The following is an 18,029-nucleotide window of genomic DNA, read 5'->3' as shown; positions in this document are numbered from 1 at the left end:
CTGCATGTCAAGCCCATTGACTTCCATTGACTGTGCTTTTGTGCAGAGTGACAATCAATGTGATTGCTTCACATTCATGAAACGACAGCCCGCCTCAGGCTGGGCCCTTACAGGACTCGGGTTAAAAGAGCCTATTTTCTTGCAGTTGGCTGAAACGTCGATTCCCTCGAACGATGTAGAAAAGTGAATGGGGCTGTGAAGGAGAAATGAACATTTTTGTGATTTTCATGAGCTTGTTTTCCTTCCACGTAAACTCCACGTATCTTAAGCGTCCTGTGTTAGGCTATTTTCTGAAATGCACACGGTACTTTGAAAGCCTGCACACCCAAATTCAATTGCCATTCCGTTATTTACATTTCAAGTGTCACATTGGCAAGTATCTGACATTATATTTGAAAGAAGCCTGGCTCAGATGGAAGCATGTCTTATTGTGTGGCTTTAAGCTTTATGAGAATTCTGCAGTTGGGAGGGAAAAAAAAACAATTGCAACCATGTTAGCAAATGTAGCCTCGAGGCCAATGCGGCACTTTATTAAGAACTGTTTGTGGAACCCTGAGCAATAGCAAATCCATCGCTTGTTTTATTTTGGCATCGACATGTGAGCCTGAGTGGTGCAATTAGGCAGATTGGTTCAATCTTGAGATGTGATACAACCAGGTATTGTAGCCAAATCTTGGCTGTCTCTTTTAAAATGTGGTGGACGCAGTTTTTGGATGTGTGGCGTTGTCTCTCTAGTTTGTGTTCTCAAAAGTTCAGCATCTAAACTAGGACACAGCTCATTTATTTTGCGTATTTCACTGCTGTCCCCTGTGCTAAGGAGCCCGTCCGTCTACAGGTGCTGGCAATTCACTCCTCAGGCAGGTGTGACTATGAGCAAAGATAAGGCCACGCAATGCCTTTGTCGCTAATATGGAAGCCATTTTTGTAAGCCGTACACACATACATCTCATATATTGTGAAGCTGAAAGGGAATTTTCCGGTATGAATCGGAGGATAATTAATTTTGTAGAAATCCTGTTCGTCTCGGCAAAAAAAAAAAAAAAAAAAACACGGTGACACATCTCTTTTCATTCTGGTTTTCTGGCTGCACTGCCAACAGCCCCATTTATCAGCAGCCTTTTTGAATATTTAAAGCGGCAAAAGCAGAGTAGCAAGCAAATTGCAGATGACAAATTTGGGCTGGCCAAACTCACTAATTCATCCTGGCAGCTATTTAAACATTTGACAGACCAACATGTCATATTTGATTGGTCTACGATCACTTATATATGATTTTTTTTTCCTTTGCCTGTATTCCTTCTCTCTCCCAAATATCTCCTTTTTTCACAGACAATCATCTGAACGCAGCAACCAAAAGTAGGACCAGTGAGGATATCCTGACATCCTCCCAACTCTCCACCTATTCTCCTGAGCCATACACCCAGTCGGAGTGTGACTACTACCCATACGGCAGCTCCCCCAGGGGTATGGAAGACTCGTTTCACTCCAAATGGTTTACTGCTTACACTGGACCCAAGTCTTCACAGTATACCTGAGCTCCCTTTCACTCAGAAGGGAATGTCTTTTATCTTTATTTCTGCTCAGCCTATCGGGTACCACGGAGACGGTTCTCAACAGGGGGAGATGAAGAGAGTTGGAGTCACGGTCTTCAAAGAGTAAGCGCTTCATTACCCTCCCTGCTTCAACATAGTGTCAGAAACACCATGAATAATGCATATCGTAGGTTATGGTACCTGAACGATCCTCCTTGTTTGTTCCTCTAACACGACTTGTGCTCTGCACATCAAATTTCTCTTTCTCAGATTGGGAGTGGCATAGGGAGGATGATCCTAAAGGAGGAGATGAAAGCCAGATCTGGTTCCTATGACAACGACCCCTGGGGCAGTGCAAGGAATTCTCGGAGTGGGAGCAAGGAAACCCTCAACACTACAGGCTACAACGCCACGACTTACACCATTAATGGATGTAAGCGAGCACCCCGTTCCCTTATGAAGCCCCTTTCCTGAAGTCGCGACAACAGAAGTACGCAGCAGGAAATGGTCGTACGCAAACTATGCTTCAAGAAAGTGAACAAACCGAGACCAAAAGTTCACAAACCTAGACCAAAAGAGCACACGGAGACCCTAAAAATGCGAGTCCAAAAAGATATCAGGCTACAGATATCAGAAACTTGAAACGGCTTTGTAAAAATATTTTCATTGCTTTTATTTTATTCCTGAAAATGTCAACCTTTAGTTTTATGCCTCTTATTTGGATTGATAGCTGCATTTGTGCAAAAAAAATTGTTGGCTACTTTGCTTCTGTTTACATTTGATAAGTTTATGGGGCAGTGCTACTGGATGCAGTACTCTTTTGGTGCAGGTCCAAGGTCACAAAATAAAATGAGAAAAGATTAGCAGTAGTAGCATGCTGTATCTTTTTTTTTTTTTTTTGGAATAACTAAGAATATCATGATAAAATTTTTTCCAAATTGTCCTGCACCAGTTGAGGCTGTTATTTTAGCCTCTGACATTCACACTGTAGCTTGCCTTCACACCATCCCCTTTTTTTCCAAGCGCTTCTTTTCTTTTTTTTTTTTTTTGGAATAACTAAGAATATCATGATAAAATTTTTTCCAAATTGTCCTGCACCAGTTGAGGCTGTTATTTTAGCCTCTGACATTCACACTGTAGCTTGCCTTCACACCATCCCCTTTTTTTCCAAGCGCTTCTTTTCACTTGCATGCACCATCGCTTTCGTCATCTCCCTCTTTGCTGCTTTGCATGCTACTGTACTTCGATCTTACTTCTCATCCTCCTCCTACTTCTTCCTCGTCCGGCGTCTTCTCTACACGCTATTCTTCATGGCTCCGTGTGTGCATGCATGCATCCATCCATTCATGTGTGTATGAAAACTTCCTCGCTCTCCTGTGCACAGCTGGTGTCCCATATCCTGGTTTATTTATGAGCGTTAAGATCTCTCATTAAAGCCCTTTCACAAATGGGAGGGGACACAAGTGAACAGCACTCTGTTGGTTCTCGCTCGAAAACAACAAAGACCTGAAACCATATTGAGCGATTAAAATGTCTGCGTTTGATTTGCCTCTTAACTGGGCCTCCTTCTTCATATTGTACCTGTGATTCAGTGTGATCCTCCCAAGCAATTATAAAAATAAATAAATCTTGAGATTTTGAATATTTCATTGCCCTGAAAATACTATTTCCTTTTTACTGGTGCGGTTAAGACGTTTTAATGATCTGACTGTTTGCCTTTCACAGCTCCCCGATCTCAATACAGCACTGACGGTGGTGAGTGGATTTTTTTTAAATTTTAGGTACATGGACACACAGCGCTATACAAGTTACACATTCGTTTGAATAGTGAATGTTATAAAGTGTAAAAATTGTGACGTGTAAATGGTGGGATTTCAAATACAAATACCGCACGGTACTACTACGACCACCGCCATCAAATGTTTGTTAGAGGTGAGCGCCATCTTGTGGCAGTGGTTTGTCACTGATGCTACATTTCTATCGACGTGTCAAACCTAGAAAAATGACATTGCACTGCACTAATACATGTTTTTATTTTAGATTATGTGTGCAAGTCTGCGTCACTTCCAGGCTATGGACGCAATGGGATACAACGGGTGAGACGCCAGTGAATCCAACAAAGTGTTTTCCTGAGAATGTTTGGTACTTGTATGTAGTACAGTCTTGAAAAAGTATGCATGCCTCTGTAACTTTCTCACATTTTGCAACTTCACAATCACAAACTTGTGCCTATTTTGTTGTCTCCACTTGCTAAACGGACTCTGTTTGACTTTGAACCACCTGCAGCCTCAGAGTGCCGACTGCTACCAGTACCAGTACGACAGTAGCAACGAAGTCAACTGGGGAAGCCGAGGTACATGGAAATGTATTTAAAGCATTTTAATCTCATTTATTTTAATAAGTGGTAAAAGTGTGCTCCATTGCACTGCTTTAACTATCTGCCCTTTGAATTACAGCGGATTACAAGGTAAGGGTTTGACACTTGAGTCTATTTAGATGTTTGAAATCATCAGTGTTCATGAAGGTAAGAGAGGCCCATTTGGATTGCAGATTTACCCCTATGAAGCGCTCATTGTTACCACCAGGGGGAGGAACAGGCTTCCCAAAGATGTGGAGAGAGCCAGACTGGAGGTAAATTGTGCTCCTGGAACCAAGTTAACTGATTACTAATTCATACTAAGGCTAGAAATAAACAAGAACAACTCCGATGTGCGACAAGTAAAGTGATGAACATACGGGGGTGGGGGGTGTAGTTCAACTCTCGAAATACATTCTGGACTCTTTCTTCTTGCTGTTGAATTAGCCACGTGCTACTGAGCAGCCAGGACAGAAACACGAGCCACTCTGCTTTATACTACTGCCACTGTTCAAAGTTCCATTTCCAGCTCTAGTCAGGAGCATTGGACTTTTAGCATTTTACTGTATCACTCAACTGTTGCTTGTCCAGATCGAAAGGATCATGTCGAAATTTTACAGAAGAAACCGAAATCATGATATTGGTATAAGGGATTTCCTTCCCCACTCTTTCTCCCAGCGTCACCTGTCCCCAGAGGAGTTTGTCCAAGTGTTTGGCATGACCATCGAGGATTTCGACAGGTTGGCTTTATGGAAGAGGAATGAGCTCAAGAAACAGGCCCGACTCTTTTAATAGCGCGTGGACATCCGTTAAATGCTGCCATACATTTCGAGAGGAACTGATCAACTACGGAGATTTCTGCACCGTTTCACTGCCATGGCTGAGAACCTGTTCTAGATCTCGTCGAGCAATCAACCAAGTTGTGGCCACACCGGCACCGACTCGTGTGATTCAGAGACCTGTCTGCACAGGAACAGTGCTCGTGTGTTCACGTGCTGGAGTGATCTGTAAGCAATACAGACTGGGAAGTGGAGATGCCATCTTGTGCTTTTCTTTATTGCGAAAGGACTGAGGAAGGCACGTCCGCACCATACGAAATCAAAATAAATCAATAAATAACTACATCGGTTGCCCAACTTTGACACCGTGAGGAGAATTTTGGCTTTGCCTTATTTGTTACGCTTTTTACATATATTTTATGAGTGTGCAGCACCAGCAATCTGAATAAGTAGAATGTAGTTGAAGTATTACAATTTTGTCACTTTATTAGTGCAAAGGATACACGATGGATGAGAATTAGAATGTTTGCTTTGTTTTTTTTTTTTTTTTGCATTCTCATTACTTCTTCCCCCAGATTTTGCACTTTGACTAAAAATACGGTGTTGCTTTGTACTGACTAATAATAAGAAACAACGAGCAGTGGAAAGTACTTTCAAACGTATTTGACTTACCGGTACAATAAATTTGAAAAAACCAAAGTGAGCAAATACAGATTTGCAGGACACCGATGTCAAGGTTGCATGATTTAAAACGAATGGCAATGCATTTACTGTGTCGTTACATTTGACAACGTGCGATACACTTCACCGATAACAGAAGACAAGCCACCGACACCATGTTATCTTTCCGTTTGTTTTGGAGTTAATTGCACTAGAGCGTTGCAGACAGCGGTCACCCAAACAGATACAAAAGGAATATCTAATAATTTTGTAGCTATACAGGGGTTATGATCGCTAATGAAAAAAAAAATGCTGAGCAAGGATTTCTCCCATGTTGCTTAAAATTCTGGGTTGTTGACATTTTTTCCTTTGAACACTGTTATTTTGGATTTTGTTACTAAAATTAAACTTACACTCTCTGTCTCTCTCTTTGGTTACAATGTATTTTGACATATATAGCTGAATACTTGGTAAGTACTGTAGTGTATAAGATCAGTGACCATCTCAAACTGAGTAACATGATTACAGCGGTGGTTTGAAATCAACCTACCAAGCTTTCACATTTTTGTTTTGAATTAAATCATTGGTTAATTCATTACGATTAAATTCATTAGAACTACTGCAATTTGACGGGTTAGGGTTTGTGCGATCTGGCCTGTCTGTCCATTTTAAAAATCAAATGAGACATTTGAGCACAAACGTTGCAAGGGCACCTTGAAAGGCCCTGCATGTAGTGTTGAGCATTGCGTGGTAAATTAAGGTGGCCTACTTTAAATATGCAAAAATATCATTTTAGCCAATATTTAGATTACATATAATCCATAAATAGTTCACATGAAGCAACGTAAAACAAATTGATATAATAATTTTGTCTAGCTCACGGGTGCGTAAAGTATGCCAAAAAAATCACATGCGGTCTGCCCCATTCATTAATCTGGCCTGCTGATTTACTTTATCAAAAGTCTTGTATGATTTGTTCTATTCAGCCATTGTCCCTTGAATTGGTTCATTAAAAAAAAATTCCTTTTTTTTCCATTCAGCTCTTAAACCGGTTGATCAGTTGGATATCAGTAAAAATACAAGAAATAGATCTACATTTACTTGAAAACATAACATTATTCTGTGTTCATTTATCCCATTAAATTAGGGCTGCAACTAATGATTATTTTAAAAATCGATTCATCTGTAGAGTTAATTCGTCAACTTATCAATGAATCAGATCACCAAAAAAAAAGACATGACATAATTTACATCCTGACAGTGAAGAAAGCCGACGATAAGAAGAAAGGAGCGGCTTGGAATTGAAGCGGATTTATATGGGGCAGGAGATAAGAGCCAATCTCTTTTTCATTAATGGACGCTACAGGTTTTTGTTGCTTTCAAACTTAGCTTGAGGCAGACGTGTGCACATTTTCAGCATGACGTCTTTGATCCACTGGTGAAAAGGACACTTTGATTCGCTCCTCTTTCATCTATAACCGCTTCAAACAACAAAGAGTATGCAGGAAAAGTGGTTAAGATGCATAACTGTCTGTGTCTTCTGTGTTTTGTTGGATTATTTTGTCATTTTATGTTAACTGTTCTTTTGATGGCGGCGCGGGCACCCACAGCGTCATCTACAAATTACCTGGCCGGTCATTTTTGACTGATTGTAGAGTATCTCGGTAGTATCTGAATTTGTAGACAAGCTTTGACTTCCGGTAACATAATTTATTTGAGGCAAGAATTGGCAGGTGCTAGGACCGCGGGGAGCAGAATGCGGCCTCCCCAAAGTTCCTGCAGAAAGCGGTCCAAATGAGAGTCTTTATTCCACACAAGATTGAAGCTTGTCAACTACATCGCCGTGAAAGTGCATGAATTCTTATATGGACGGCATCCTCAGCTGCGGGATGACTTCAAACGGCACCAAATGTGAGTTCAAATTGATATTTTTTAACGTGTCAACTTTGTCAAGTGGGCGTATGAGGCGAAGCAACAACAGACGTGAACATGTTAGATGCGGTTCTTGGTTTACTCATGTAGAGTCATGTGAAATATGAGATTGATATCAGATCTTCACCGCCAGTGTTTTTTTAAAATCTATCTATCTATCTATCTATCTATCTATCTATCTATCTATCTATCTATCTATCTATCTATCTATCCATGGTGGTTTGTGTTGACACATATAACAATACAAAATATGTAATTGCTCATGAGTGTTGACTGGGAGTAGCAGCACGATTTCCCCCTGTACTGTAAACCATTGTTACTGGACTCAGAGCAGCCCACCTACCCCTCCTATGTGAGCTTTGACCTAAGGTGAGGTGCATCATTCTTTTTCATTTCACATGTAAAGCTGAGCCCTACCCGGTGGGCGTTGTCATCATTTGGGGGCCCGAGGCAAACCCAGTCACGGGCCCCTCCACACTCAATTCCAATTTTTTAATCGGCTTATCCTCACGAGGGTCGTGGACACACACATCCGTGGACTGTAAAGATTTGCATATTACAAAATGTCAACCCTTAGCAGTACTGCTGTGCTGAAGCCTCACAAGATTTGCTGACGTCACGTGACACCACGCAGCTACTTCTGAAGCAGATATTTCCAGAAAATTTTGATTGAACTCCAAATTGGACCACTTTTGGTACAATTCGCCATAATTTAAACATCTTGCAAACTACACACAATGGCAAGGCATAGTTTTACTCTTGCAAAGCCATGAAGCCTCATTGCAAGACTCCAGCCAGTTTAACTCAACTCAACTCAACTCAACTGTATTTATACAATACTGATTAAAGAAAGAAATTTTATGGACACTTGCACTCAGCAGACTATTACGGAAAGGACATAAAACTACATACATTGTGTTTTAACTTTTCTTTTCTCTTGGACAATGTTTCGTGGTATTACCTAACTATTTGCGCTGTAGTTTCTATCCAATCTGCTAAAATATAAGTACTATACATATACAGTATATATATATAATTTTTGGGTTTTTTTTGGAGTCACCATTAGATAATTGTAAATGTATCCTTGAATGGAATACATCTGGAGGGCCTTTGTCATAAAGTTTTGGTTCCTGTAGTCGTACAGATGCACTCTGAGCATCAGGTGGGTGAGAAAGAGGAGCGGCTGTCCCTATAGAGAAACAAACGCTCTGCGGTGGTTGAGATGTGTGTTTTGTAGCTTAGCAGCCATGATGAATTGAGGCCATTGTCAAGCTGCATGGAAGCATATGGAAGAAATTGTGGACTAAATAGACTGTGCGATAATGGCGCATGAATATACAGCCCCTGCAAACATAATGACTACCCGCTCCCTCGATGCAAATGAGTATTTGTTCAAAATGATTGACAGGCCATTTCTGGTGACACAAAGCTGTATGCTCATGATATCAGCAGCGTGATTATGCACCCTGCTGTCGTCACCGTGGTTCATGTTTGCGACCCCAGTATGCTTGCATGCAAACAATGCTACTCCATATTGTTCGTATTGGGAGTTGACTCCAGTTGCACAAAACAAAGTGCTTGTGTTTGTCACAAAATTCAACACGGTCATTGTTCTGAGTCCGATTTTGCAGCAGAGGACAAGGAAAGAGGAGCCTTCACCGCATCAGTAGAAAGTCATCCTACGCTTCATATCAATGTCCCCTTCGGTTTCTTTTTGTTTGACCTTTTGGCACCTCTTCCCCGGTGTGCGTAGTAAAGCAAAGTGCTTTACTACGCACCATCTGCCAAACAACACACTGTTCAGGATTCTGCAAATACAGTGAAACCTCAGATTTGATTGTATTTCAAAACACTTTCACAAGAATGATGATGGAAACATTCACCATCGAAAACCTTCAGCTTAAACACATGTTGGTTTTGTTTTTGATAAATTCCAATCTATTAATGAAGTCCTTCGAATGACAGTGGAAAAAAAAATCTGTTCTAGTACATCAGTGTAATTTATTCTTATTTTTATTATTTTTTTTTAAAATGTAAATATAGGTGAAGTCATTGCTAATTATATAACATAGGGCGTACCTCCCCTATAGGAAGTTTAGCCGAAGGAGATAAACGTAGGCGAATGTAGTTCCTCAACATGATGACTACAGCAGGTGTAACAAATGCCATGCGCTTAGTTCATCACTTGAGGGAATTTTAGAAGTCATTTGGGATGACATTTTGCTTGCACCTTTGCTGAAGAAATTGATGGGAGGCTTGCCAAGTGTGGTCTCTCTCAGGCACTGGACTGCACGTGCTTTAAAATGCACACGCTTTGAGTTGAGGTCATTGCATTCTCTTAGCTCACCGGTAGATGGCACTAAATTGTACACATCCGTCTATCCAACCATTTTCTGATCCGCTTTATCCTCACAAGGGTTGCGGGGCGTGTTGGAGCCTATCCCAGCTGTCTTCGGGCAGTAGGTGGAAAAATTCTACACGGTGTACCTTTTTAATATGCTCACGTACATTTGACGGGATTTGATGAAGTCTCGTGTGGCATCATGCTTGGTGGCAGTTAGACTCGACTGGTCTACTTCCACAATTTGAACTTCACAGGCATTCAAAGATCATCTCTGAGTTACATTTTATTCAAACTTTAATGTAGACACTGCTGTGTCAGGGGCTAGCAACTGTATTGTCAGTGAATGTTATTCTCAGAAATGGAGGAAGCCCAGCTACAATAACAACATCCAGGATATACTGAGAGGGAATCTCCTGTCTCGTTTATTGTATTTTGATGTGTAAAGGCTTTACCTGCTTCCTAAACATCAACAGAGTGCCCTTGAGCAAGGAACTGGACACCCCAATGTGTTTTATTGAGCCTCACCTTAATGCTTATATTTTTCGCTTCCAGTATACCCGTCAAGGTACAATTATACGTAAGCACCCTGTAGAGAGATGTGTGGTACAATACAGCGACTCCACTTGCATCTTTCTCAGTGAATACTTTAGTGTGAGGCAAACATAGCGTTGCGGTGAGCTCATTGGACTGTGCACTGAATAAGATCGAGTGCACTGTAGGGTCTTTGTGTGGCAGCAGGCTGAGTCAGGCCCTCACTGTCATCTCAGACATGAATTAATCACACAGAAAGAGATGAAGAAAAAAAAGAATGGCAGAGGGGCTTTTCCAGACGCATCCTTTCCTCGTCGGTGACCTTTGACCTCCAACCATTTCTTGACAAGCCAATGCCCATTTGTCTATTTTCAGTATCTGTCATGGGCTAGTGCATCAAAAAAGCATTTGGAAACATCGGGGAAAATCCCCAGTGAGTTCTTTTCAAGTGCATTTGAAGGTCATGTACGTAAACTATTAACAAAGGTTAGATAGGATTTGGAGGAAGTCATGGATAACAGCGGACATTTAGGATAGAAGCGTTTTATGTGGAGTTAGTGGAGGGAACACTGTCACTTAGCAAACAATGGGAAACATTGTTGCTGTGTGTCCAAGCATTACAAGCTCTCACATAGTGATTATTTCCTATCCACTGCAGTTATCATTCGGATGGAACGTATCAACTCACGTATTGGGACAGTTCTTATTCGTCAATTCTAATTCCTCATCTCACCAAGACTCAAAGCAAAAAGGCCTTCTAGTACTGTGCTTTGAGTGTATTTTGTCTTGCCACTCAACTGTCACAAAATGTGAGATACTTTTGACTTGAGGTAGCCATCTCAAAACTCTGTTAATGAGCAACCATTCTCGAATCAATCATTTATCTGACGCCCCGACGATATCACTCCCCAGCGAGCCGCTCACCACTGTCACTGCTGCTTCCTACGTCGGTCAGGCAGCATGAAGCCACAGGTCCGAACCAAATGTCAACATCAAAGCCTCAGTACTTCCTTCATAGGGCACTTAATGCTTCACCGGGTGTGTGCAGAAACCCTTCTTCATCACCACGGAAACTAGGGATGCACCCATGCCACCGTTTTTTAGACTGAGTACGAATACTGACACTTAATGTAAATAATGTGTGTGTGTGTGTGTGTGTGTGTGTGTGTGTGTGTGTGTGTGTGTGTATGTGTGTGTGTGTGTGCGTGTGCGTGTGTGTGTGTGCATCCAATGCCAAATGCAACCTCTTCCATCCAAACCAGTTGTTCTTTCAAGAGGTAAGAACTAGGATACCAGCGTGGTGTCAATCTGCTGCGCTGTGGAATGTAAATGCCAGAGGCTCATTTGCGATCTTGAGATGAAACAGTCCGTCGGGGCTCAGTTTTCAAATCATTTCAGGTTAAAATTATAAATGGCGCAGTTCACAAGATTGTCTTGCTTCTATTCTAATCAGCGTGAGACCATTGCTCTATTTTTATAATAACCCGAAGCATCTTCCTGAGTGTAATAAAAACAGTGGAAAGAACATGCTTTCCCCCTTTCCCTCATTAATTAGTACATCCTTCCGACTTCTCCAAACATGTTCCACATGTTGATATCACAAGCTGCTTCCCTCCTGCTTGTTCGGCAATTTGTTTAAGAGTTGTAAGAGTTACAGCGTATTTTCTATAAGCTTATTCATAAAGGTAGCTTACGGGAAAATGTCGTGGGAGATACTGCAGTTTACTCATGGATGGGAATTATTTGCACAAAAAAAAAAATGGGGTTGCTCTAGTGGTTCATTCTATTGTTTTGTCACTTTGTTGAATTGCAGCAGTAGAAGCAAAAGCATTCAGTCCTATCTTGAAAAGCATCGAGGGTCACTAGGGACAGTACGGTAAAAGTGGATACACGTCAGCTGACCGGAAGAGGAAACAGAAGGCCGGAGGTGATATGTGATGTCATCAACAGAGGGAGGAAGACCATCTCTGTAGGGAACACGGGGGCCCTTCGCATACCATCCGGTGGGTCCAATTGCGAAGCATGTTCTTGGCAGCATTAAGAATTCAAGTGAATTCACTCTTTTTGAAAGGGTCATGAAGATTTAAAATGGATCTTTGTGTCTCCTTTGTTGGATGGAAATCACGCGATCCTTGTCTTTTACACGCATTAGAAAACACAAATATAAGGGTCTCTATCGGCAGGGTTTGAACTACTGCAAAATTTAAACCGCACTTCAAAGGCTTAGATGGAGACTTTTTTTTCCATCAAGATGAAATTTTCAAATATATATTGTATCCTATTAATTTTGTTTTTTAAAAATCCTCCAACAGCTTTTAATGGAATGATAATCCTGTTTTTTTTAATCAATGTATACAACCTTATTTATATCTCTTTTAATTTATTGTGTATTTTATATGTTGATCTCTTTTCACCAAAAAGGGTCTTGTTTAATTGAGAGCATCTGTCTATTTTTTTATTTTGCTTATCCTTTTTTGGAGTTGGCGACAGATCTCGACTGGGAACATTTTTTTTTTTTTTTCAGTGGACAGGACAAATGATTTTCTATGTACAGTATGTTATGTATATTAATTAATTTTCTCACTGTTTTGAACATCCAAACTCACTTTTGCATCCAAAAGCAAACCCGCCCCGCAAATTGTTCTTCTTGAGCTGAGAACTGTAATAACAGAGTGGTAATAATCTACTTTGCTGTGGAATGTAAACGCCGGAGGCTCATTTGACATCTTTAAAGATGGAAGTGAGATGCAGCTGTCAATCAGTCATGATGAAAACACAGGCCAATGGTAATGCATGTCTTGCAAACAGCAAATCTGCTTACATACAGCTCTCATATGTGATCCTATTACTCAACTAAATAACTTTAGTTCAACTTTTACGAAAATAGATTTGTATGGGGGGCCGGTCGTGGGGGCACTACACTTTTCATTGCTCGGTCAAGTGGAGGTGAACCAAACAAGACCTCTGTTAATAAAAATATTGGGAGAAGTGCTAAGTTGATGGGAGTATACACGCAAGGCCAAATTGGATCGGGAGAGGGCATATTTTAGGGTTGCTTCACCCACTGTGCATGTCACGAAGGTGCGTACATGACAGACTCTCATTGATGGGAGAATCTGCAGTACAATTCGGGGGCTATATGCACCACACTTTGCGACTAAAAAGTAGCAAATAAAAATAGATATACAGTATTATTTCGCCTATTTGTGTTCATTAAAACACATTTTACAGTCTAAGAGAGACTTTTCTCTCTTGTTTCAAATTTTCAACCTAAGTACACTGTTCGCCAAAAAGTCTTCAGGCAGTTTTGTAGCTCTGTGCGACCAGGAAATATCCTGGCATGGCTGGATGGTTTTAACATGCAAAGAAACCAACAATACTTTTTTTTACTTTCAGTATCAAAGCATACATTATGTGTTCATTGTGTCATTCCTAGCGTTGCACTGCCTGAGAAATGTGGCATGTGAATGCTGGGGTCTTGTGACTCGGGTGACTTGGTGCATCAGTACAAGATAAAATCATCTGCGCTCACACTCACACCTAGGGACAATTTAGAGTGTTCAATCAGCCTGCAATGCTGGTTGGCGACTCCTGACCTACAGCGTAGTGTGTAACAGTCATTATGCTAGGACGCTACCATTGCATATGGTGGCGTGTCTAGTGTCAGTAGGTTTCTTCTCTTTCCTTGACCTTTGCACTCCACTTATTGCTATGCACTCGGTTTGGTGTACTCAGACCACTGTGCTCTCAAGTAACGTGTGGTAAAGCCGAGTAGTGAGCTCATCGAATTAGATAAGTGCTTGTAGAAATCTACAAATCTTTGACCCTTTGGCTTGCCAACAGCACATGTCCATGGCTAGCTACCCCCTCAACTCGCACCGCCACACGTTACAAGTGGCAGACAGCTTGATTGGGATAAAACGTATTTAAAAAGACATTGGATTTAAGGCTGCAGAATGGACTGTATGAGCAGTCCATGAATGCCCAGACATGTCGTCTAGACATGAGATGAGAGCCGTCACTCTTGCGAAATGCCTGGAATTTGAAGAGTAGGGTGGGAGTGGACTGGTGGCACATGCTGGAGAGACAAAACATTGTTGGCACAGCTCACATAGTGCAATTTGAAATACTCTCAAGAACATCTGGCCGTCCGGTCCGCCCCACCGTTGTCGGTATGTGGGCCACACACACCTTCAGGCTGCAGCGCGTATCGGATCGGTGTTTCAGAAATGTTACCTTTCTCCAGCTTAGGTTGTGATGTTACTTGAGCAATCCTCACAAGATAGCCAGGTAAAAATGTTAACTTAACTTCTGCTGTGATTCACATGATGTGCGACCACATTTATCCTTTTCATGAAAGTAAGCTTTTCTTGTTGTTCACATCCCGCAGACCAAAGTCTTAGACCTGCAGCGCACTTTCATGTCCGATCAGGTTTGAGAATGTTTGTTTATCCAACATGTCCAAAGACAATAAAGAAGGAGGATGGACTTCCAAGAAAAAGCCCTGCAGTTTTCATTACATGCAGCTCTCCCAGGGAGATGCCTCTGGACTGTCAGACTTGTATTTGGTATTGTGGGCTGAACTCCTGGGTTGCCTGGTTTGACTCAAAAACATGACAACAAGCGTGCCCAGTTAGGCTTAAAGGTAAAGTTATGTTTTATGACTTTGTTTGCTTTTGCTGTCCCTCCTCTGGCATCCATCATCTTGTGATTTCACAGCTTTACTCCGGGCTTCGGGGGGGGTCACGTTTGGTCACAGTGTGGAGTGGTTTTGAAATACCATAACCCAGGCTTAAAGGGCGTGTCTGGTATTTGTCACAACAAGAATAATTTAAGGGGACTTTGGAAAAAAAAAAAACCTGATAAACAGGTGAATATTTTACACCAGATTTTATCATTGATGCCTTTCCTTGAGAAATTCCCCTCACAAGTTGTTGTTCTTTTTCTCCCCATTTTGTTCTTTGTGAGATCTTTGTGTGCCTGAATTGGCTGACTCCCTCTCCTAATCTGCCAAAACAGGACCAAAAGGTCAGTCAAGGTCCTCTGAGGCCGAATCCGTTGTTACGCTCTAGAAACAATGGGTGAAAAGGACAAAAATACTCAACCAAGCGTAGTAAGAATGTGATCCATTGCCAAGACACCTTTTATTTTATTTTATTGAGTGTTACACTCGACTGGATATTGTACAACATTTGAGCATGTGCGTCTGTAGGATTTTTTTTTTTGTCCATTCAGATGGATTCCATAACATCTTTTTGCTGGCTCGAAATCACAGGTCTGGCTCATCCCAACGGTGTGTTTATGGGGTTGAGGTCAGGACTCTCTTGTTCCTACACACCCATTTCAACCAAGCATGGTGGGCCCCTGGTGGATCATAGCACTGTCTTACAGTTCCCATAAAACACGGTGTTAAAATTGTGTTTGGGATGAAATAACAGACGTTTTTATACTAAGAAATGTGATTTAATTTTTTTTTTTTAATTTATGTGTAGTTGTAAGGTTGTTCAATTCCCTGAATGCCTCATTATCCATGGGTGAGTAATGTGTACACAGGACCTTGGATCTTAAATTGGCATTCAATATTCCACCAATGGGAGGGAAAAGTGATTTCAAAGTGGGCTCTGTTAACCTTTTGCTTCGGAAGCCGGACTCAGAATGATGCGGCGCACTTCTTCCTCTTTCACACCACCGAATGCACATTCTTATTCTTGTACTACCTACACACTATATTGGATCTCATTTGATCGCGGGGGGTGTGTGTAATGTGGCCGGCCAACACTCATGATAGTTCTTGATTTTTGCTGAAAAATGTATAATTGGCAAAATTTTAGGATAACAGCATGGCTCTGTGAAAGGGGTTGTTGAGGTTATATATTGTTTTGTGCTGGAGGGTTTATAACTGTCACGTTAGTGCCGATGTTAGTGAAGGCGTGTTTCATCATGTCACAGCCTGAGGGCAAGAATTAAGCCACTTTGAAAAGTTCCAACTTGCCTCCCCCTCAACTGACTCCACTCCTTTTTTTTGCCTCACTTTTGCAAAGAAAAAAAAACACTTCGGTTAACTCCTCACTTGGAACAGAATTTTATCTTCCAAGTTCTTCTGTCAAATGGCTACTGTACTTTCAATTAATAACACGGGCTGAGGGAAAATTGCAAAGAATAATAAAACCTATCAGAAAAAAATAACTACAGGAGTGTTATTGGGCATGCGAAACTATCCCAGGTGCTGCCCAATCCTTTAGGATTAGATCAGACAGGGATCTAATAAGAACACACACACACACACACACACACACACACACACACACACACACACACACACACACACACACACACACACACACACCAGCAGCAGCAGTAACTCCCCTGCCCCCCAAAAGAAAAGAGAAGTGGGCAGATGGAGGGAGGGAGTGTAGAGATAACAGATCAGCGGGAGGAAGGGAGAGGAGGGACTGTGATTTCAGCAGCAGGCAGGCAGGCTGGAGCTCACCTCCACCAACACGGCCAGGCCTAGACTCTGGAATATTTCTCACACTATCAGCTTGTTTGTATGAATGAACCTCTCTGTAACCTGGGACCATGGTCGGACTCTCAGCGACTGCTGTAGAGGGTAAGCTTTGCCCAGTGCTCTATATGCCTTATTCCTGGCTGAATAAGGGTTAGGAGTGTGTAAACCTTCACGTTAAAAACTACTAGGCAGTTTTTCAGCTAGAAGCGACTCTGTGGGATCAACCTTTTGCTTCTTTTTGTTGTGCTTTGTAATACAATTCAGTTTGATTTGCCAGAGTATGACAATCTGGCTTTTTTTTCCTACCATGGATACATGTTGGATCTTGATTGTTGTCTGTTATGTGCAAGCATATGTTGGTACTCATTAAAGAAAATAAAATCCACAGGGATCACTGAAATCACTTGGAATTGGTGACACTGGAAGGTGCCAAATGCATAGTGACAAGCCAGAAATATTTGGGGAGTGTCTATTTTGGTCAGATGAGACAAAATTTGAGTATTTTGGACAGTCACATAGAGTCAATGTGTATAGATGCTGAAATGAGGTATCAAACACAAGAAAAAAAAACACTGTACCAAAGCTTGGGGCTGCTTTGATAGCATCCGGCACAATATCCTTAATTTCGTCAGGATGCAATGAAATCCAAAAACAACATTCTGTAGTAAAATTTGCTGCGACATCAGAAAGGTTGGTCACAGCCACACGTCATCAAAGCTTCTTCAACAAGAGAAAGAAATCGTTGGATGCTGTGATGTTTGTTCACCAAAATATTCAGTTCTCCCAGGGACTGTCAGACCAGAGTTTGGTTATTAAGGTTTAGGGTACCATCTTTTTTGGCTAGCCCTGTTTCATTCATCCGTTTGTTTTATGTAATCCTGTTTAGAAGCAGTTGCTGAGTTCATTTGGTTATTCAGAAATGGAGAGAGCAACATGCATAAATCAAATTGGATTAGAGTCAATGCCCTATTTCACTCCGTGTGTTTCTACTGACACCTTTTCACTGGCAGAACCAGGTAGAGTGCAACCTCAATATTCAGACAGGAATGGCAAAAGAGTGCGAGTAATTGACACCCCTTCCTAAAAGTTTTATATTTGCTACTTAGGTGCCACAAGATGGCAACAACATACAAATTGTCTTGTTGAGTGCGGATGTCTTATCTTGCTCCAACATCCTTGAGTCTAAGATGCCACCAGATGGTGCCAAGGCAATACTGTTACTGGACTAAGCCTCAAAAAAGTGAATCGGCGCATGATTTAGCCAATAAGAGATGGTAAGTTGACGAAAAAAATGTGCAAACATCCACGTTTTTCAATGAATAATGGAGGGTAGGTTCCCTTCCCCCTGAAAAAAAAAACACAAAATGAGTGTTGAATTATGAATATG

General features: G+C 41.4%; 2 protein-coding genes across 7 annotated transcripts in view; both read left to right on the top strand.

The window, feature by feature from the left end:
* Positions 1-5,754, top strand: part of ablim3 (actin binding LIM protein family, member 3) — a 41,882-nt gene extending 36,128 nt beyond the window's left edge. For 2 of the 3 annotated variants that reach the window (XM_019884378.1, XM_019884376.1), the window contains 9 exons: positions 1,348-1,464; positions 1,585-1,655; positions 1,803-1,965; positions 3,258-3,287; positions 3,573-3,628; positions 3,819-3,885; positions 3,989-3,999; positions 4,083-4,163; positions 4,567-5,754. In XM_019884378.1, the coding sequence (XP_019739937.1) occupies positions 1,348-1,464; positions 1,585-1,655; positions 1,803-1,965; positions 3,258-3,287; positions 3,573-3,628; positions 3,819-3,885; positions 3,989-3,999; positions 4,083-4,163; positions 4,567-4,680 (710 nt within the window). In that variant the 3' untranslated portion in view covers positions 4,681-5,754. Of the gene's footprint in view, positions 1-1,329; positions 1,465-1,584; positions 1,656-1,802; positions 1,966-3,257; positions 3,288-3,572; positions 3,629-3,818; positions 3,886-3,988; positions 4,000-4,082; positions 4,164-4,566 lie in introns of all 3 variants that reach the window. The other variant, XM_019884377.1, reaches the window with a different exon arrangement.
* Positions 5,755-7,085: 1,331 nt separating this feature from the next.
* afap1l1a (actin filament associated protein 1-like 1a) overlaps positions 7,086-18,029 on the top strand; it is a 25,838-nt gene continuing 14,894 nt past the window's right edge. Inside the window, exons 1-2 of one of the 4 annotated variants that reach the window (XM_019884321.1) lie at positions 16,579-16,656; positions 16,697-16,744. In XM_019884321.1, coding sequence (XP_019739880.1) covers positions 16,714-16,744 — 31 coding nt within the window. In that variant the 5' untranslated portion in view covers positions 16,579-16,656; positions 16,697-16,713. Of the gene's footprint in view, positions 7,239-14,330; positions 14,425-16,562; positions 16,745-18,029 lie in introns of those variants that run through there. The other 3 variants (XM_019884320.1, XM_019884323.1, XM_019884322.1) reach the window with 3 other exon arrangements.

The sequence above is a fragment of the Hippocampus comes genome, unplaced genomic scaffold (genome assembly GCF_001891065.2).
Source record: "Hippocampus comes isolate QL1 unplaced genomic scaffold, H_comes_QL1_v1.1 scaffold156, whole genome shotgun sequence".
Classification (NCBI taxonomy): Eukaryota; Metazoa; Chordata; class Actinopteri; order Syngnathiformes; family Syngnathidae; genus Hippocampus; species Hippocampus comes.
The sequence above is the reverse complement of the archived record's forward strand: the minus strand, read 5'-3'. Positions and strand labels throughout refer to the sequence as shown.